A 22,618-nucleotide genomic window follows, 5' to 3' on the forward strand; every position below is an offset into this window, starting at 1 on the left:
CGGTTGTTGTTCGACTGGAATGGGTTTTTGACGTAGGATTACGTCTTTCAGCAACATATTGGGGTAGAATTTCAAAAAATCAAAATCGACCGCGTTACGAAAAGTGGTCAGGTTTTGATCACATATAACTCTGTCAATAGCGGATGGATTTTAATTCTAAACAAGCCAATCGACTGGAAAATTTTCTACGAATCTGCAAAAATTACCACTTTATCAATTTCCAATAGGTCACTATTGAAAATTACACAAATGTACAACTGTTGCAATGGTGATCAAAATTATCACCGATTGCCTGCAAAAAGCGCTTTCCCTAACACAGATTTCAAAATCGAATTCAATACTGTCTCGCCGAACGGTGCATATTCAATCACCGTGTGTGGTGAGTGATGGTATCCGGTCGTCATCATCAGCAACAGCAGCAGTACTTTCGGCACGTGGCGTTGAACATTGTTCTCCAGTACACAATGAAAGGCTTTCGCTAGCAGCTAGCTATCAAGTCTGCCCTCGATTCACCAAAGAAGGTGGAAGAAGCCGCATCGCTACTGATCGGACTCAGTAGCTCGTCGTGAGTCGCTGTGGGCCATCTATGCCAAGCGCGTCACTCTCGTTTCAAACAAAATACAGTTCGCCAGCCACATCCTAATAACTCAGCATTACTCAACCATCACGACAAAACGGTTCTTTTCGGGACCAATTATTGTTGTTAAGAGTTAATTTTCGCCTTGCTGCCATCCAGATCACCCCCAAATCTCTTTGATAATATACCCAGCAATCAAACCAAACAGTATTGAAGTGGTACATAAAAATTTCCCACAATGACCGTATTCCATATGACCTTGTCAATTAACCAGAAACACTTCGAATGCTCGAATTTATATGATTAATCGCGAATATCTCGTGAATAGAAAATTTTAGCAAGAAATTATTCCACTCAATTTTTGCTTTTTTTTATTAATTATTGAATAAACCAAAAATTCCGTGTCATCAGAAAACGGGGCGTTTCCGTGATGGAAAAAAGTGGTTTCCCTAACACAGTCGCCGAATATTGATACCAAGTGTACGGTCGTGTCTTGGATACAATCTCTTAAGTTCTTTTAATTTACTGTTTCATATTCAAATTAAGTTTGATTCTGTGAGGTGTTTCCGCTACTACAGCAACTAACTAATCTTATTTGTTATGATTTATTTAAGTGTGTTTGTTTGCATTGTTTTGCATTAGAAAATTAAGTATTTGGGAATGGGGTTAACTTTTAGTACAGTTCGGCTATTCCAGCCTTAGAGCATTCAAAACGAAAGTTTCAAATTCAACCCGACGTTTCTACTAAAAGTTTGTGTCTTCTTCAGGGGAGGATTCAAGTTCATCGCTTTTCGTTTAAAACTGAACTTTTCCTGAACATAAAAATTGTTGTGTCGTACTTCGCTTTCGTATATCGGATAAACTGAAAAGTAGCTATTGATTTTGTATTAAAATGTTAACTGATTGGCACTGACACTGCCCAAGTTAAGCGGTTACTGAAGAAGACTCAACCCGGAGTCTGAAAACACCGAAAGAATGATAGAAACTCGTGAGTAGTATCAAACCGACAAAGTTGTATTAACACTAAATAGAATAGAACGATGAAATAATATAAACTCGACTCCGGATCAAGACACAATAAAATTTCTCAAATGAACTCAAAACGCTGAAATGCAAATGACAACTCTCAAAAGTCCATATGGCTAAAATTGTTCAAACTGGCTTTGAAATGCAAATTTGGTAAAGGTAAATCGGGCAAAATGGACTCTTTCTTGCTGGCTGACCGAATTGGAACCGTCGCCATTCTATTCTTCGAACATTTTTACATAAGTGCAGTGCAAGAGAGCGTAGGTCCCTTTGCGCAGCAATCTCTGCTTGACCGTCAAGCAGTACAGTTCGGTTTTTACCTGCTCTCTCGGGTTGTTCACTAGTTCGTTGCGATAGTGTGCGCGCTCTTTTTTGCGTGACCTCAGCTGCACGTGTGTACGCGACTGCTTTTTCGGCCGGGAAACGATCCCGATTGGACACCGCAAGTGCTCAAATGGCATCGAAGAAGCTGTTGGCGAACAATCGTTACGCCATCCTGGAAAACGGCGATGAACTGAAGGTGGAAAAGAAGGAGAAAGTTCCACCGTTCTACGATCCAACTTAAAACGTGTGGCTTAAGCGCCACTCCACAAGGGAGACCACACGCCCAATGTAAATTTGCCCGGTTGAGATTCTCCTAAGGGCGAGTCCATTAAATTTCCTAGAAAGGATTTACGGATCAGGAGCCAGCTTTCAACTAACCGTCCAAACGGGAAAACCCTATTATCTCCGTAAGATCACACACACTATAATCACTCAGAGAGTCGGTGAGAGCTCACCCATTACCAAAAAGAACTCTACGAAAGAGAATTTATCCTCATCGGCAGTCTCGTCACTTGCCACTAGAAGTCGCCCCTATCTGGAAGTGGACTACCCTCCCCAACATTTAAACTCTCAACAAGAGGACGGGACTCGAAAACTATAACGGAGAACGCGAAGTGATGTCGAATGCATTCCATCAAATAAAGCTAGGGAGATGGATCGTTTAAGAAATTATTGCTACGAACTATTCAGACGATAGATATATTGACGGAATAACGTGTTCTTCAACATTACTTAACCTACGTAGATCTATTTACATGTTAGCTTTATTGATTTCTATGAGTTTGTGTGTGTTCATTCCTCTCTCCTATGTGTGTGCGATTTCTCTCTCGCTTACTAACGTGCTCATATGCTCTTACATGTTCATTTGTGTGACGTCACCTTATCGGCCACTCAGCTCTAAACGCGTCTGCGCTCCTGGCTACAAATGAAGTGGCGTCGGAAATCTTACGCGCGCATATTCTACCACATCACGAGTTCCGGAAAAGCGTGTCACGGATACTAGGCGCTAGTCGTTCCTCAGTCTTAGACTGGTAAAAAATCACTCCGTGGCGCCCTCGCCGGACGCCACACTCCAAATAAAAAAAAAGGCTCGACTCACCAGATGATCGTTGGCTCACGTGATCACAGTCGATGACCTATCGACGGGTTCGACGCACTGGTTAGTGATCGTCGATGGTGATCCCACCGACAAACCGACATGAAGCTCGGACGAACCGGAAGTCCATCATTTTCCGAAACCCTTCGTGTCCTATCGTGAATCTAAAGACACGAAAATAACTTGAATCGTTTAATCTTGCGGCTGTCCCTTCCCTACCTTATCATAAATTAAATGGACCCCTCTTAGGAAAGATTTCAGCAAAAATGTTTGTGTCTTCCTACTGCCTACACTAAGGAATTTAATTCAAACAATTTAAACCTATTAAGTTATATACAAATTTATATTGCTGATTGCTTCTGAAACTGGACTGTCCCAAAAATGCGTCCCACGGTCATGTAATGATATTCCCAGGTATTTTAGGCACACAGATCGATAAAATAAGCTTTTATCTAGCATCTAATATGACAAACACAACAAGAAACGGTTATGTGCTTAAGTTATTACCGAAAGAGAAAGTCGACAAAGAGAATCGATCAATGTTATTTAGGACCTAATGCAATGTTCAGCTTGAAATTTTTCCACTATGGGATTTAAAAAATTTGACAGTACCCTCTTATAAACCAGATACATTTATGGCCCATAAAAAACTTGAACACATACGATCTTTGTGGCTGTGTTTTACAACTGTCGCTTACGCCGTATGCGTTTGTTTTGCGTTGGTTGTAAGTGTGAGAATAAAAAATAGCAGATAACAGAAAAATGTTGGCTTAGCAGTCCCTTGGATTCATCCCTGTGTGCTAGATAGAAATAACAACCGGTGGAAAATAACGATTTTAAATTGGCTCACTACTTAAATAGCCCATTGGTCCCAAGCAAATCGATTAACGTACTTCATACTTGTCGAAATTCTAGTACTACATTATGTTTGTTTTGATTCACTATGAAAATTTTACAGATAAAATGAGGGGTTCGTGGATTTTCCTATGCTTCGAGGGGTGCATCGATTAGCTTGGGACCGAAGAGAGTACCAGAGCTGAGCCAAAAAGTTGTGCACGTTTCTTCGGGACCTACTAGTCTTAGAGTTACCTCTATGATTATAGCATAGAGGTAACTCTAAGACTAGAAGGTCCCGAAAAAGTCAAGTAGTGACGCAACGCAACGAATGTTAGAAATTGACCATGCAGGCGATGTATTTAATGGTTTTTTGTCTTTTTTATTTCGTGTTCTATCTACGCTTTCGACTATACCAGTAAGCTTGTAGAACGACGCACATTGCACAGTGGTCCAGAATGCAGATTTAAGTGGAATGATATGTTTTGAGCCTGAAATTGAAACTTTAGACTAAAAGTCTCTTTTACAAAGTTGTTCCTTATAGTTAGGCCCTCATTTTTATGACAATGAATTCTAGGGTGGTTCCTATTATCATTAAAATCAAAAATCTAACTTTTTTGTTTGAATAAATTAAGGTATACATTCTTCGGCAAAGTTATAGCTGAGCTAATTTCAAGCAACTTTGTTCAGAATAACTTTTTTGCATCTCTTAAGTTGGCCGATTAAGAGCTATTTTCTTGAATTGAGTTAGGGTGGCTCTTAAAAAAACAGTTGTTTTGCTCTAGTTTTCTTGTTTCGAATTTCTCAGCAAAGAAGTCTAAGGATAACTTTTAGATCTTAAGAAGGCGCAAATTTTTGCTGCACAAAGTTTGTCAATATCTTTCGCCGATCAAGAGTTATTGACGTTTTTAAAATATGCACTTTTCAAATGTTAATATCTCTGGTTGGGGCAAACAAAAAAAAATCTTACGGCATTTGAAAGGGCGTATGTTATTCTCAATAATATGAAAAAATGGAGGTTTGTTATTTTTTAAACTCGTATAAAATCAATTTGAATTTATCCATATTTTTTACTATATTTGACTATATCTATTTTATTAGAAGAGATACAGGCAACAAATTCAGATATAAAACATTCGTCTTAAAGAGTTTTAAAAGTTTCTAGAAGATGACTTTCATGATAAATTTCAAATAAAAAAGTTTTTGGCAAAATATGGATTTCATAGGACCACTCTAATGACAAATTTATATAAAATGTGCCAGTACATTTGTTTCAATATTTGGACATTTAATATCTTCGAAGAAGTTTTTGTTCTTAAAAATTCCCTTCGTTTGGTGTTTGCAAACGTCAGGGTGGTCCTCAAATTAGGGAATTTGTAAAACTAACTTTTTTGTTTTACAAAATAAAAACATGTGTTGTTTAAAAAAGTTGTAGCTAAGTTAATTGCAAGCAACTTTGTCCAAGAAAATTTTTTTCAATCTCTTAACGTTCTCATTTTAGAGTTATTTTTCGGAGTTGACTTAGGGTGTTCCTGGAAAAAATAGTTTTTTAGCAATAACTTATTTATTTGAAATTTAACATGAAAGTCATCTTCTAGAGACTTTTAAAACTCTTAAAGACAAATGTTTTATAGCTGAGTTTGTTGCCTGTATCTCTTCTAATAAAAAAGATATACTCAAATATAGTAAAAAATATGGATAAATTCAAATTGATTTTATACGAGTTTTGAATGAAATTAACATGCCTCAATTTTTTTTATATTATTGAGAATAACATACGCCCTTTCAAATGCCGTAAAAAAACTTTTTTTTTGTTTGCTTTAACCAGAGATATTAATATTTGAAAAGTGCATATTTTTTTGTATAAAAACGTCAATAACTCTTGATCGGCGAAAGATATTGACAAACTTTGTGCAGCAAAAATTTGCGCCTTCTTAAGATCTAAAAGTGATTTTAAAACACCTTTGCTGAGAAATTCGAAAAAAGAAAACTAGAGCAAAACAACTGTTTTTTTAAGAGCCACCCTAACTCAATTCAAGAAAATAGCTCTAAATCGGTTAATTTAAGAGAAACAAAAAAGTTATTTTCAACAAACTTGCTTAAAATTAGCTCAGCTATAACTTTGCCCAAGAATGTATACCTTAATTTATTCAAACATAAAAGATAGATTTTTGATTTTAATAATAGGAACCACCCTAGAATTCATTGTCATAAAAATGAGGGCCTAACTATAAGGAACAACTTTGTAAAAGAGACTTTTAGTCTAAAGTATCAATTTCAGGCTCAAAACATATCATTCCACTTAAATCTGCATTCTGGACCACTGTGCATTGTAGAACATTGTAGAACGACGCACACACTTGCCTAGAATCTCCCCAGCAGAAAAAGCATACGAAGTCAAGTATGCGAGAAAATGAGCGCTTCATGTTTGCTTTTAGGCTATCCATATTCAGAAGCATGGAGAGAGTAGTGGAGAAAGCACAGGTCTGATAATCGCAACGTTCGTGGTTCGAGTCCAGTCCGGCAATCTGACTCCTATTTTTTCTTTATTTTTTATTTTTATTTTATTTCCATTTCGTCAATGATTATTACAATGTTTACTTACATACTATGCATTAATTCTATTCTGTTTTAGCTTAGTTTTTATTTGCTGCTTGGACATAGTGATGTCAATAGTTCCGCAATGCAAATTATATAGGCGCATCATTCGATTGATTGGGCTATTTTTTGCAAAGTTTGTTCTGTACGATTTTTCTGAAAATAAATTCCGTGTTCTAAGATATCGACAAGGTGTGTAAAAGTTTAATTGTGCGAGAATTTCTGCCGAATCTATGCGCATTGAATTAATGTCGTTGATGAAGAAAAGCATTGCAAATTGGTGGCGCTCCTTAAGTGTTTGTATATTAATGAGCATGCAGCGCGCTTCATAAGATGGTAATGGAAATGCAGTCCAATTCAATTTACGTAAAGCATATAAAAGGATTTTTTTTTTTTGGACAGATTCTATGCGTTCTTCGTGTATGGAAATGTATGGATTCCATACTAGGTGGCAGTATTCCAGAATTGTGGTATATAATAGCTTAATAGTGTATGGATCTTAGAAATTATGACTGAACCTTTTGATGAAGTCTAGCATTCTGTTTGCTTTACTAATGATAGTATTATAATTTTCTATAAAAGTTAGGATTACACCTAGATCTCTTACAATTTTGCTTTTTTCTACTATTTGGTTGCCTAATGATATTCCAATATGCGGTGTTTCAATTTTTCTGCTAAATGCTATTGCAGTACATTTTTTTACGTTCAGTTGAAGTAGACTTTTACTACACCAGGTGTGGAATATATTGATTTCATTCTGGAATTCTTCTGCATCGCTGGAATTACTTATTTCCATAAATAGCTTCATGTCGTCTGCATATACAAGCAATTATATTTTTTTAAGTATGTAGGAAATGTCGTTTATGTACAAAATAAAAAGAAGTGGGCCTAAATGAGAACCCTGGGGTACCCCAGAGGTGACTGAAATTGGGTCTGAAAGTTTATTTTGAAAGCGGACTATTTGTTTACGATGTGTTAGGTATGATTGAAGCCAATTCAAAAGTCCAGGCTCCATTCCTATTTTCGGCAATTTGAGGATTAATAATGGTATGTCGATGCGGTCAAATGCTTTACTGAAGTCGGTGTATAGCGCTTCAACGTGCTTGCCACTGTCCAACACTTTAATAATGAAAGATACATATTCTAGAAGATTAGAGGTAGTTGAGCGACCTTTAAAAAGCCGTGCTGTTTACTTGTAATTAGATTTTTCACCTGCTGAAAAATATTGCCGTTTACGATTGATTCAAAAAGTTTTGGAATGCAAGAAATAATAGCAATTCCACGATAATTTCGAATGTCTGATTTTGCACCTGATTTGAAAATAGGTACCAAATAAAATGATTTCCAAATTTCAGGGAATTTCCATTTTTCAGAGACATGTTGAAAAGACGCTCTAGAGTAAATGCGAGTTCTTCAGAAAGGTTTTTCAAAAATATGGGTGCGATTCCGTCAGGTCCAGACCCTTTCGACGCGTTTAAGTTTTTTAGTGCATTGAGGACTTCATGTTGAGAAAGTTGGTTGACAGAGATGTTTTTAGAAATTTTAGGAATGAAGGCAAAGAAATCGCGGTCACGATCTTCTTCGGAAAATGTGGTGTATACTTCTTGGAAGAAATTTGCAAAGAGATTGCAAATTTCAGAAGAATTCTCACCTACATTTGCATCCAAATTCATTCGCGAAGGAAAATTGCTGCTTTTTAATTTTGTGTTTACATAATTAAAAAAGTTCTTAGGACATGATTTGACTTCATTTTTGACTTTGCGGTTATAGTCCTCATATGCAAAGTTGATAGCTGTATTAAATTGGTCGCATAAGTTGTGATAGTTTCGCACATTGGTATCAGTTTTTTTTTTCTTTTCTGTATAGTTTATGAGCTTTCTGTTTTTTATTCTTCAAATTTTTCTGTTGTGGATTGAACCATGCGGTTAGTTTATTGTTTAAATTTTGCCAATTTATTGTACATAGTCTACGTTTGGCTTCTTCGTAATTTACTTTATGGTATTCCGGCACTTCCTCGTATTCCCAGTCGCTGGAGAAAGAAGAATTTTGTACGAAGATTGAGTATTCAATTGCTGTGTGAAACACTTCATTTTTCCATAAAGGTGCTAATGATGTATCCACACAGAAGTCTTCAGTAAAATTTATAAATAATTTCGACATAACTAATTTACCTCACTAATACACTCTACATTTTTCGGTCTCCAATTTTCTTACATTGGACCGCAGCTAGGTAAATCGCATCCTCGGTTCATGCGGTCTCCACTAACATCCTCTGATGATAAATCCTACATAATTGTAAGCGAATCTCACATCCCCGGTTGGGTGTACAACGAGGGGGGCGACACATTTAAATCTCAAGTCTAGATGCTCAACAAATTTCACACTAGCGAATCAATCTTCCAAAAATCTTATTTCATTTCTCGCATCTACTTGTATCGCGCATCATCTTGTTGCAGGAAATCATCAGAATCGTCATCAATCTTCTTTCTATCTACTTAGCGTGCGCGCAGCTAGCCACAGCAAAACACAATCTTTTCTGCATCGTAGATAGAGTCGTCCCCTTGGTGTACAATCACATTTACTTTAAGTGTATTTCACATTGGTTCAATGTGTTATACACGTTAATTTGAAGTGTTTAAAATTTTGAAATGTTGAAAATCTTTCAATATCTATTCAAATGTATTGCACATTGAATCACACTACTGTTCAAAACAGATGGATTTAACGTGTTTTGCATTTCAATGCGATTGTGAATTGCTTGCTCAGAAAGGTAAACATCGAAAACAAGACTTGCTACTTTATCGGCAGCAGCACACACCAACAGTCCATGATCGAATCCCAAATCAGACCCATTTAAAAGATATGTGAAAGCTCTGGCCTCTGGCAGTTTTGTTAATATATTTGTCGATTCATTTTAGAGCTGGTCGATAAAGTAGAATATTGAACTATGATGTGGAAAGCTATTGATATCACCATATGAGGCACATAGAATCCAAGTGTGTCACAATTCAAATCCATAGTGTTCAGGCATGATTCATAGCATAAGATTCACACATGGAATGGATGTGTTTCACAATAAGCGCAAAATTAAGTGTGAGACACATGATGATGACGTGTGGAATTTTTTGAGTGAAGTGAACTAAAACTGTACTAAAAAGTAGTTAGCAAAATGTAAACAAGGCGTCAACATCTACCAGCATGAGATTTCAGGAGCAACTAAAATTCGTGCCAGTTGAGCTAGAGAACTAGCATAAGTGTGAACACTGCATATGGGATTTTCAGTGGAGCGTGATATGCCACAGACTGACTACTTAATATGGAACTTACAGAGTTAGGGCATCTTTAGCGGTGGTCTGATCTAGATCCAAATTTATGTCACATTTGAACCAGCTAAAATTAAAAAGATCAACCCAAAATAGATCAAACTGTGTGCGTACGCACCGGTTGGTCTATTATTGGCCGTTCTATTTCAAACGTCAAAATCCAAGTCAAAACCAACTCACACCCTGATTTCGTGGTCAGCCATTTTTTAATCTCGTGCGCATTCGTACACGGTTTTTATCCGGCAATTACCGTGAAATTGACCTCCGATGGCGGTCTCCGGGATTGATGTGCGGCTTTAACAAAAAGCCTTGAACTGCTCGTCCTCCTGTTCCTCGTGCTTCCTAGTGAAATAATAATAAAAACCTGTATTTATTGAAATTTGTCTGGTATTTGTTGCGTGTTGGGTTTTGGATTAAATCAGAAACTGGCCAAACATCTATCGGAACATATCCGATAGAGGCCAACATGATTATGTGCATCATATTTGACTACCATTGACATTGCTTTTGAAATCTAATGTGATTTGATGTGTCACATGATGAGTTTTGGACCAAGTCACAAACTGGCCACTTCCCTGGGAGCTTCCATAACATGCCCGAAAAATCCTGCAGAACAGAAGCGTCCGGATGTTTCCCTTGTGATCCTTTCGCTGCTGCGACGACAGGGCCGGCAGCAACAGCAGCACCGATAGCGCGATAGAGCTGGAACTACACCAATGTCTACAGCAGTCGATTGTTCCGCCCACGTTTCTTAGAAAATCGAGGAACTAAATCGGTTTGTTTTGCAGAAAAAAACTCCAACAACAAAACAAAACAAAACAAAATCTCGAGTGCGACAGCTGTCAAACTAGTTTGGAACAGTACTTGCCTTAATCCAAATTCAGTTCAAAATAGATTGAGAATTATACTGATTTAAAAAAAATACATTTTAGAACTAGTCTAAAACAAAATATAGATCACCAGTGCAAGGGCTCTATATGGACCAGTTAGGTCTGTGCCACAAATGGGAAAGAGTTAAGGGCTGAACACAATGCCAGCGGCATAGCGGCGCAACGGCAAACGCGCAATGTACTAAAATCGCTCTAACCTCTGCACCGCAGCCGCTTTGCCGCATTCCTACCCACAATGCATGCGCGCACAATCTATTTATTTTTCCTCTTCTTTGGTAAACAAACCACGGAAACGGGATTATTTTGATTGCAGTTTTGAGTTATTTGTTATTTGAATAATCTCTTATTCAGCTGACATAGTGAAGAAAGGTCAGTAGAAGCTCTTCTGAATATTTAATCAATCTTAAATCTTGTAAAAATATCCCAGGGGCTTTGAAATTTTCCGAAGTTCAGTGATCGTATCTGAATTTGCATTAACTTCAGAAAATGTGGGATCACTTTGAAGAAGTACCTTGAACCGTGGGGAAATATCCAGTGCTTCGGAGAAGAGTTATGAATATCAGGAAAACTGTGGGAGCTTAAGGAAAGTTCCATGAATTTTGGGGAAGTCCAGAGAACTCTAATTTATTGAGAAGTTTAAAGAATTTTTGGGGGAGTAAAGATATCTTGAGGGAAGTCCCGACTAGCGGGACAGTTTAAAGATCTTCAAGAAAATACTCAGACTCAGACAGAATACATTTCAGGAAAATGTTGGAAACTTCATCGAAGATCTAGAGAAGTTTTTAGGAAAACCTCAGAGTAGTTCTGACGAGAAATTAGTTCTGAGGAGAAATTCAGAGTAGTTCTTAAGAGAATTTCAAAGTTATTCTGAGGAGCATGCTTGGCATACACAGTTTTGGTCACGAACAGCTCAGCACGAATAACTTTGCACACAGTTGACGAAAGATAGTTCTTTTTGAAGCAGTAGATAGAATAGAGTTTAAGCACAGACAAACAGACATAACACTCACAAGTTGTTCATCGAACAAGCATTTAACGGTCAATTTAAAAGTATCGTAGTTGGTAGTACCGCCACCTGTGGTGTGCATAGTCAATTCCCTTGCGTTTGACGTTTACACACTACCGCCATCTGTTCAGCGTACTACCCACCACAGTATACTCAACAGATGGCGGTAATGTTTTAGCGACGATGTTTTACAGTGAGAAATATTCAATGTGTTAGTCTGTGGTTTAAGCGTGTTATAGATACGTTAAAAAAGTGGGTTTTAATTCTAGTTATAAACTTTATTTGTTTCTGCGTTGTAAAAATGAAGTGAGAAATGCTCGCTGTACATCTGGGACTTTGAGTGTAAAAATTCATTGGTGTTGATTCAAATGTTCACCTACTCTTTGCATATCTATAGTAAACTATGATCCTAATCTATCAATTACTTTAAAGAAAAACAAATTTCAACAACTGTGTGTAAAGTTATTAACAAATGAGCAGTTGGTGTGTACAACTGTGCATGCCAAGCATGCTGAGGAGAACTTTAGAGTAGTTCTGAGGTGAATTTCAAAGTAATTCTGAGGAGAGCTTCAGAGTAGTTCTGAGGAAAAGTTCAAAGTAGTTCTGACGAGAAATTCAGAGTAGTTCTGAGGTGACCTTCACAGTAGTTCTGAGGAGAACTTCAGAGTAGTTCTGAAGAGAATTTCAGGCTAGTTCCAAGAACCATAGAGAAGTTCCATTAACCTCAGGAAAATTTCGGGAAATTTATGAAACTCCCCGGGAGCACCCGGAACATATATGGCCAGTGTGATCCTGAGTACTTAATATGGTCACCAATGTTCTTAATTTTGAATTCTCATATAGTTTGGTGTGTCACATAAGGATGTAGGTTCAAGTTTCACTTCTCTGGGGGTATCCGTAATATGTTCGGATCTGGCCAACCTTCAGTACTTAATATGGTCACCAATGATCATATTTTTGAATTATCATGTAATTGGATGTGTCGCATGTGGGTGTTGGTTCAAGAAGAATCTGACCAGTTCCCCGGGGTTACCCTAAATATGTACGGATGCATGGTTCTGATTACATACTACGACCTTGGATGATTATTTGGTTCACGTCTTGAAGGTTCTGGTTAAATCAAAATTACAAAAAATACAACTGAAAATGATGAGCACTTCTCAGGCTGCCGCTTAACCGCAGCGCGTTTTTCCAAAATGTTGAAAAAACGCGTTTTAGTACAATCATAGAGGTAACTTTTTGGCTCAGCTCTGGTACTCTCTTCGGTCCCAAGCTATTCGTTCACCCCTCGAAACATAGGAAAAACCATTAACCCCTCATTTTATCTGTCAAACTTTCATAGCGAATCAAAACAAACATTGCGTAGTACTAGAATTTCGACTAGAATAGGATACGTTAATCGTTTGCTTGGGACCAATAGGCTAGTCAAGTAGTGAGCCAATTTAAAATCGTTAGTTTCGTATTGATTGTTGGTACAATGCCGCTTTTGCCGCAACGCGCTCATTGTGGGTAGTCAAACGGATTCCAGTGTATTGGAAAATTTGCGATTGCCGCTATGCCGCTATCATTGTGTTCAGCCCTTTACAGAGTCGTTACAGAGGCGAATTTTGAAAAGACTGTTTGGGTTAAACAGGATTAGATATACTAAACGATTCACACAAACTACACTACATGAAAGTTTTAATTCAAACTGAACTGCTGGCTCGTGATTTGCGGCAGTACTAGTACTAGATGTTTTTCTCACACCGCCGCAAATCCAGTCCCGTCCGGCATGAGCTCGGTTCTGTCTACTGAACAGCTGACAATCGGGTTCTCGGGAGGAGTGGAAAATCATAATCACCCGAAAACAAATTTTGAAAAGGAAACGAAATTATCGATTGTCACTACCGAATGAGAAGAAATTATCATGGTTGATTTTCTTGAGAGAATTGCTTTGCTTGAACAAAACTATCACGCTCTTTGCTTTATTTTTTCATCCTCTGTACGGGTGAAAAGTGCCGTTTCTCTTCACACATCCGCGATAATTTCGGTCTTTGTTCAAAATCTAAGAATTTCATTTATAATTTTGCTTTAATTCCAAGAAAATTGAGAGAACCTTAAAGAAGTTCTGTTAATCATTATAAGTCATTATAGGCATGGCATTACCAAGCCGGATGCGGCAGGTTCTATTCCTTTCTTTCGGGTGGGAAATGTTTCCGATTTCCCTGTGCATAGAGTATCATTGTGCTTGCCACACAATATAAAAAAAATCCTGCATTGGTATTGGCATCGAAAATTCTCAGTTAATAACTGTGGAAGTGCATTTAGAACACTTCTCAACTTAGAATACGCAATAAGCTTATATGCGAAAAAGAAGAAAGAAGATGAAGCAAAGAACTCCAACGAAGTTATGCATTTTAACGAAATCTTCGAGAACATAGGGATCCAGTGAATTTCTGAAACTTCATAGAAGTTCATAAAATTTTAGGGGAGATCCGAGAACTTCAGGGAAACTCCAAGAACTTCAAGAAAGGTTCATGAACATCAGGAAAAATCGGACACGTTGTAAAAGAAGTTTCGTAAGCTTCAGGGTAGCTTCTAGCGTTGGGGGAACTTCAGGAATGATTATTGCAGTTCCATTAATTTCAGGAAAATATCTGGAAATTTTGAGATGCTCCCAAATTTTCAAGTAGTCCAGAAAATTTCAGAGATGTGAAGGTTATTAATGAAGCTTAATTATTACTAGGCCTGTTCTATTACGTTCAGGGCAGAATTTCAAGGATTTTATGTTAGTTAAATTTCGATAACATGGAAATCACTCAACTTGAAATGTTCTGCATTATGCGAAATTCCGCATAATTCCGTTTCGAGACGAAATAAACGGAATGACTCGATATATCGCATACCCTTAAGAGAGCACTCAATTAATTAATGTGGAAGTGAATCTAGAACACGGTAAAACGCTCGAAAAGAAAAAGAACGCACAGTTATTGCTTAACGAATTCTTCGTTAATTGTCAAAGTGTGTTTTTTCACAGCAACCATCCAAGACTACCCTTGGCAGCCATAAACATAATAATCACGTTCTCTTCATCAACCGATCGGAAGATAATTATCTCATCATTATTACAGACACTTTTCCAGCACTTCTCCGAAGTTTTACCGCACACAATGCTCGTCCCCATTGTGGTTATGCATTCACGTGATGAACAACGGTGAAATGCCACTTTCTACTTTGGACGAAGACGACGATGTTGGTTGATGAAAGGCACAAGTAGCTCTAGCAAACGCGCTCTTTTCCACCATCATCTCATTTCCGGTCAAAATGGTAAACCGGAGCATCGTCGTCGTCGTCGTCGTCGTCGTCGTCGTCGTCGTGGTTGGTCCGATGGCCGGTTGCATATTGCAGCAACAGTCAGTCAATGCAGTCAGCGTAGTGCAATTTTTCACACTCAGGCACGTTCTTTCGTTTGCGATCCATCGGGCCCTGGCACATCGACGACGAACCTGACGTAGGGTAAATATTTAACCTTCTTTCCTTGGCATCAACGAGCAGTGAGAGTGTGTGTGTGTGTGTATCTTTTGCCTTCCACCTCCGTACCATCCTCGGGCGCACGTTTAACTAGTGGGCATCTTTCTATACATATGGTGATCTCGGATCCGGAAGAAACCGGAGCGAATGGAACGATACTTGACCCTTTTTTTGCCTTGCTTGGTGATGACCGTTGTGACACGAGGTGGGTGGGTCAGTGGATTGGGGACTGTGACAGGAAAAAAAAGGTCAACACGTGGTGGGACTGACGGCTCGGTTGTTGCATAATATTTCCTTTCCCAATGGGGAAAATTGAGAAAATGATCGAAAATGTTTCGTTTTATCATCTTCCTTCTCACTTTTCGCTTAGTGGATGTAGTTTTTTTTTTGCTCGATGGAACATGGTGAGCTCGTTAATATTGCACGAACTCAAGTGAGCTGGAGTACTTGTTGCTACTACTTCCAGTGGTGCTTAAGGTTCAAGTGGAATACATATTGGCTAATGGGTAAGTGAGACTGGGTAATCGAGTTTGAATTGATGTTTATGGATTCCGACTGTTAAACACTAACAGTTTGAGAACCACTGTCTACTAATTTTGACAACTTTGGCAGCTGGAAAAAAATATGTAGGCATATCGCTTCCAATTGCTCAATCGATTTTCGTGACCAACACACAATCAGTGCAGCTCAACACGTTTCACCGAGTCGCGTGAATTTTTAAACAGCTTGTTTATTTTTTCATAACACCATAACTTATTGCATCGTTTATCGATTTCCGTTTCAAAACCGACAGACACACAAGCGAGCATCGGAGCAACAGTTCAGAAAATATAATTCAATCCCATCACGAACTGCCAAACCAAGCACGGTCGCCGTTGGCATGATAAGCCAATTCCATAATCGATTCTTGGAACTCACGTGTTGCTGGATCACACACACACACACACACACACTCACTAGAGCTGATAGCCTCGAACTACCGAAGTAAAATCTTGTCCAGTCATTCATGTGTTCAGGGGGGAAGATACCCCATCTGTTGCCGATTTTCCATTTCGTTTCAAGAATTCCCCAGTAAATTTAACTGCCACCATGCTTTGAATACATAATTGATCGACACGTTTACTAACAGCTATCCATTTCCGTTCTCATTCCAGTGGAAGCCCAACGCTCGAAGGAGTCCGATGTCCGTGACTTTTACATCGAATCACTGGAGGAGGCAGTGCCTGCTCACTTGCACCGCCAGCAGCCGGTGGGGCGGTTCTTAGATAGCAATCAACTTTCCAATTCGGTAGCCCGGGCCATGGGCGAGGGGTCCTCCATCGATTACCATCCGCTTCCATCCAACACGTGGATCGACGACCTGGAAGCGGACTGGGCCAGTGGCCAGCATCATCATCATCATCATCAACAACAACAACAACAAGAGCAGCCGGCCACCGGTGAATCGAAGCAACCGTGGCGAACGCGAATCAATAACGCCATCCAGTGGAACTCGATCCAACCGAACATTGAAGCCTACTTCGACGAGGGCGATTCGGATGACCGGGAAGATGAGCGGGGCGGTCCCTTTCTTCCCCGGGACTGTCTGAGCCACGTTTGGAAGCAGGATCTCATGTTCAACGACCGGATGGTCATGAATTGGAGCGTTCCGGTGGCCGCCACGGTCGATGGGCTGTACAGCGAAGAAGTGGACGAACAGGTCGCGATCGATAGTGGGAAGCTTAGTACAAGTAGCAATAGCGGTAGTAGCAGAGATAGTCTAGATGACAATGGCCAACGCAACAGAACTGTCTATTTTAGGTGAGTGAAAATGTTTGCTATCATAAGACAAGAACATGCTCCTCGATCAGGGGCCTCACTGGTGGCCATGTTTTTGATGCCACCATTTGCGCTCGTCCTTCTGCTTCATTTTGTCAAGCTTCTCCATTCATTTTCCATCTGCGGTGACATCTATCGGAAACTACTCACAATTTGTTTTCCGTTAATTGTTCACAGAGAACTGTGCAGTGCAGAACATATCTGGTGCCTCTATATACAGCCATTCCAAAACTTTTAGGAATTTCTGCGGCACACAACTCCTGTGAACTTCAAAGGAAAATTCCAAGGACATTCTAAGGATAATTTCAAAAAGTTTGTGAGAGAAAACAACTTCAATGTCCTGGATTTTTTTTTTCGAAAATACTTAAAGGAGGATTACAATTTTTTTTTTTTTTTATATTAATTTATTTGTACAGGCTCAATCGAATAAACTTTAATGATTAATGTCTTAAATCTAGAGTTAAAGGAATTGAACCGATTACTCGCGGTCGTCTCGAGGTTAGTGGAGATTTACAATTTTTTGGATGGGGAAAGGGAGAAGGAGGTTTGAAATATGATTTATTATACAAATATTTAATTAATCCTAAAACATGAACTTATTTCTATTCATCTTGAAGACAAACATTAAAAAAAAAACCTACACGCCCAATACACAAACTAAACACAAGGTTAATCAAACTTACAATCTAAGGTTAGTATTCTTAAAGTAAACATATATGAGTTTCATAAACTCCAGATCACGTCTAGCCAAAATATCCCGAACTGGAACATTAGGTTGTCTACCTCGAGCCCGAAGGGAATCGCACAGCTCAGATCTGACTCCACGATGCTCAGCACAAGACCAAAGGATGTGATCGGCGTCTTGGTAACCTTGTCCACATTCACAGAGATTGCTGTCTCCCAGCCCAACACGAAACAAGTGAGCGTTTAACGAATAGTGATTGGACATGAGGCGAGACATCAGACGAATGAAGTCTCGACCCACATCCAACCCCTTGAACCAAGGACTCTTCGACACCTTAGGGATGATCGAGAATAGCCATCGTCCCAAACTTCCTTCACTCCATTTATTTTGCCAGCTGGTGAGCGACTGTTGACGATAAATGAAGAAAAATTCATTGTAGGCGATTTGTCGATCGTAAATATCGCCTTGCATAGCGCCCACCTTAGCAAGTGAGTCAGCCATCTCATTGCCCGGAATCGAGCAATGAGATGGGACCCATGCAAAGGTGATGACAAAAGATCTTAAAGATAAAGCACTTAAAAGCTCTCGTATTTTCATGAGAAAATACGAGGAGTGCTTTACCGGCCTCATAGAGCGAATAGCCTCGACAGAACTGAGACTATCCGTAAAAATAAAATAATGATCTGGTGCAAGTGAGCCGATCATTTCTAGCGTATAATATATTGCCGCCAGTTCAGCAACATATACGGAACAAGGAGCTTGAAGCATTCGAGAGGCGCTATGAAATTCGTTAAAAATACCAAAACCAGCGGACGACTCTATTAGTGATCCATCTGTGAAGAACGATCTTGCGGAATCAACTTGGCCAAACTTTGCAGCGTAAATTGACGGAACAATCATGGAACGATGATGTTCTGGGATTCCACGAATCTCCCGCGTCATAGATAAATCAAAACTAACTGAATTGCCGAAGTCGGAGAAGCATACACGATGGGGATTATGCTGTGAAGGGCTGACATCCTGAGTTATGTACACGTAGTACAATGACATAAAACGAGTTTGAGGGTTTAGCTCAAGAAGCTTCTCAAAGTTTTCGATTACCAGTGGGTTCATAACTTCACAACGGGTGAGGAGCCTAAGGGACAATTCCGAAAACCGATCCGATAGTGGCAACATGCCCGCCAACACTTCGAGACTCATCGTATGAGTCGAGTGCATGCATCCTAACGCGATACGAAGACAACGATACTGGATACGTTCCAGTTTGATGATGTGAGTTTTAGCCGCCGACTGGAAGCAAAAACTACCGTACTCTAAAACCGATAAAATCGTTGTCCGGTACAACGTTAGAAGATCTTGCGGATGAGCTCCCCACCACGTTCCGGTAATTGTTCGGAGAAAATTGATCCTTTGTTGGCATTTTCGTCTCAGATACTCAATGTGGGATCTCCAGGTGCATTTGGAATCGAACCAGACCCCAAGATATTTGAAAGACATGGAATGAGTGATCGGCTTACCCAAAAGTTGAAGCTTCGGTTGTGCTGGGCTATGCTTCCTAGAAAAAACGACCAACTCAGTTTTCTCCGTGGAGAATTCGATACCTAGCTGGATAGCCCAAGTAGACAAATTGTCTAAGGTATCCTGTAAGGGTCCTTGCAGGTTGACCCCTTTGGGCCCTGTCATAGACACTACGCCATCATCTGCAAGTTGTCTCAACGTGCAGTTGTCACTTAGACAATTGTCAATTTCTCTGACATAGAAATTGTACAAAAGGGGGCTTAAACATGTGCCCTGGGGGAGAGCCATGTAACTAAATCGAGAAGCTGTAGAGTGAGGATTACAATTAAATCTGTAAATCTGTAAATCAGTAGAGTTTTCCAAACAAATTATGAGAAGAAATCCAAAGAATTTGTGAGGAGAAATGCCAATGAATTCTTAGGAGACTTTCAATGTGAGTAGAATTTCAATGAAAGGAGTGAGATTCAAAAGGAAATCGGAAATGAAATCATTGAATATTCTGATAATCTTTCCAAAGGGTGTCTTATTGTGGAGAATTATCTACTTAAACTTAAACATTCAATGGATATGATTATAAAGTTGTTTCTTTAAAACTGATTGCCATGCCTTAAAAATGTTTGGATTGATTACTGTTGTTTTTGATCTTCCAGAAAAGCATATGTTGAACGCATTTCAAAATAGCTTTTTTATTATAAGCCTGGAATTTATCCGTTAAAGTTCTGGAAAAACCTGGAATTTCATTTAGAAAAATGAGTAGACACCCTGTTGATAAAGCAAGACGATTAAACGGCACAAAGCAAAGAATGATAAATCGTGAAATAAATTCTTGCTCAAAAAGTTGAAAATAGTGACTGATTACAAGAAAAAGTGACTTTAGTGACTTGACCTTAAAAAAGAAGACTGTTTAGTGACTGGCTTGAAAAAATTGACCAAGTCACTAAAAAGTGACTCGCTACCAGTAGTGTTGTTCCTTATCGCAAAATATTAGACCCGTATTTTCTCGGTTTGGCGATATACTATATATATGGCGATATCTGTCTGTCTGTCTGTCTGTCTGTCTGTCTGTCTGTCTGTCTGTCTGTCTGTCTGTCTGTCTGTTTTTTTTTTTTTTTTTTTTTGGCAAGGAGGAAACCTTCAAAAAAGCCATCGTGCCACCGCTTGACGACTGGGCGCACAGTCGCGGTGACACGGTGTGTGGGATTCTTACCGCACTAAAACCTCCTTAGACGCCTTGCCCTTTTTCCTCCGGAACCACTTGTCGTATTACTTCGGAGGGGGCCGTGCATTACGCACCTCACTTTACCTCAGCTAATTGGCGCTTCCAGTTCGCTGATCGTCTCTCCAATTTGTGAGCCATTTAGCTCCCAGCGTCACGTTCTACTCGGTTATCCCTGGTGGTGGATACAGCCAACTCTGACGGAGAGTTCTCCTGGCTTCGGCTTTCAGTTCGCACTTGTGTGAGCACATTACTACTTTCTAGTTGGTCTTCCCGCCATTTTCGCTGCAGCGCTGACATGATCTGCGTTACTGCTCTGCTGACGGCGTTAAAGGTGCCCTCCTCTCGACACATTTCTTCGACGACATTCTCCGTGCTAAGGGCGAGCATATCCTCTCGCACATCATCAAATCTAGGACATTCGAAGACCACGTGCTCTGGTGATTCTTCCACATTCCCACACTCCGGACAGAACCGAACCGATGCAGGTACTTTCTGAAGCAGCCATGACCAGACAGGAACTGCGTCAAGTGGAAGTTGACTTCTCCATGCTTCCTGTTCACCCAGGTCGAAAGAGTCGGTATTAGCCTGTGTGTCCATCTACCGTTCTCTGCTGCATCCCACTCCTGCTGCCACTTAGCCATCGACTCCGTTCTCACCATTTTTCGTACTCCTCTGGTTTCTCTCGTCATATAGCACTCGTAGTCCTCCGCCAAGGTGATGCCGATTGGGATCATACCGGCGATAACGCATACTGCCTCCATCGAAATGGTTCTGTACGCACTCACGACTCGCATGGCCATGAGCCGGAACGTACTGCTCAATTTCCTTTGGTTCTGCTTCGTTTTCAGCGCTTCAATCCAGGCTGGACCTCCGTACCTTAATATTGATGAGGAAACACTAGCCAGAAGACGTCTCTTGCTGCTGCTTGGACCAGAATTGTTCGGCATGATTCTGGCTATTGCGTTGATGACCTTCGTCGCCTTCTCGTAAGCATATTCGATGTGGCTATTAAAGTTTAGCCGGTCGTCGATCATCACTCCCAGATACTTAAGCATGCGCTTCGAAGCAATGGTGTGCTCTCCAACGGTAATTTCTGCCCGCTGCACTGCTTTGCAGTTACTGACCAACATCACTTCTGTTTTGTGGTGGGCTATCTGCAGCTTCGCTCCTTGCATCCAGTTACCAATCGTATCTATCGCCTCAGCCGCCAACATTTCCACTTCTTCCAGCGTCTCACCGGTTACCGTCAAGACGACATCGTCCGCAAAGCCAACGATCTCAACTCCTTTGGGCAGCTTGAGCGTCAGCACGCCATTGTACATTCCGTTCCACAGCGTGGGACCTAGAATGGAGCCTTGGGGAACCCCCGCCGTGATTCTAAGCGATTTCTGCCCCGTGTCTGTCACGTAGACAAGGACCCGGTTCTGGAAATAACTACTTAGAATCCTTGTCTGTCTGTCTGTCTGTCTGTCTGTCTGTCTGTCTGTCTGTCTGTCTGTCTGTCTGTCTGTCTGTCTGTCTGTCTGTCTGTCTGTCTGTCTGTCTGTCTGTCTGTCTGTCTGTCTGTCTGTCTGTCTGTCTGTCTGTCTGTCTGTCTGTCTGTCTGTCTGTCTGTCTGTCTGTCTGTCTGTCTGTCTGTCTGTCTGTCTGTCTGTCTGTCTGTCTGTCTGTCTGTCTGTCTGTCTGTCTGTCTGTCTGTCTGTCTGTCTGTCTGTCTGTCTGTCTGTCTGTCTGTCTGTCTGTCTGTCTGTCTGTCTGTCTGTCTGTCTGTCTGTCTGTCTGTCTGTCTGTCTGTCTGTCTGTCTGTCTGTCTGTCTGTCTGTCTGTCTGTCTGTCTGTCTGTCTGTCTGTCTGTCTGTCTGTCTGTCTGTCTGTCTGTCTGTCTGTCTGTCTGTCTGTCTGTCTGTCTGTCTGTCTGTCTGTCTGTCTGTCTGTCTGTCTGTCTGTCTGTCTGTCTGTCTGTCTGTCTGTCTGTCTGTCTGTCTGTCTGTCTGTCTGTCTGTCTGTCTGTCTGTCTGTCTGTCTGTCTGTCTGTCTGTCTGTCTGTCTGTCTGTCTGTCTGTCTGTCTGTCTGTCTGTCTGTCTGTCTGTCTGTCTGTCTGTCTGTCTGTCTGTCTGTCTGTCTGTCTGTCTGTCTGTCTGTCTGTCTGTCTGTCTGTCTGTCTGTCTGTCTGTCTGTCTGTCTGTCTGTCTG

General features: G+C 40.2%; 1 protein-coding gene across 4 annotated transcripts in view; it reads left to right on the top strand.

Annotated features, from left to right (window-relative positions):
• Window positions 1–22,618, top strand: part of LOC135707424 (uncharacterized) — a 505,282-nt gene that overhangs the window by 365,873 nt on the left and 116,791 nt on the right. For all 4 annotated transcript variants that reach the window (XM_065229240.1, XM_065229243.1, XM_065229242.1 and 1 more), the window contains exon 3: window positions 16,339–16,984. In XM_065229240.1, coding sequence (XP_065085312.1) covers window positions 16,339–16,984 — 646 coding nt within the window. The remainder of the gene's footprint in view (window positions 1–16,338; window positions 16,985–22,618) is intronic.

Source organism: Ochlerotatus camptorhynchus, unplaced genomic scaffold, assembly GCF_037179485.1.
Source record: "Ochlerotatus camptorhynchus isolate MF236.1 unplaced genomic scaffold, CSIRO-AGI_Acam_v1.1 ptg000312l, whole genome shotgun sequence".
NCBI classification, from domain to species: Eukaryota; Metazoa; Arthropoda; class Insecta; order Diptera; family Culicidae; genus Ochlerotatus; species Ochlerotatus camptorhynchus.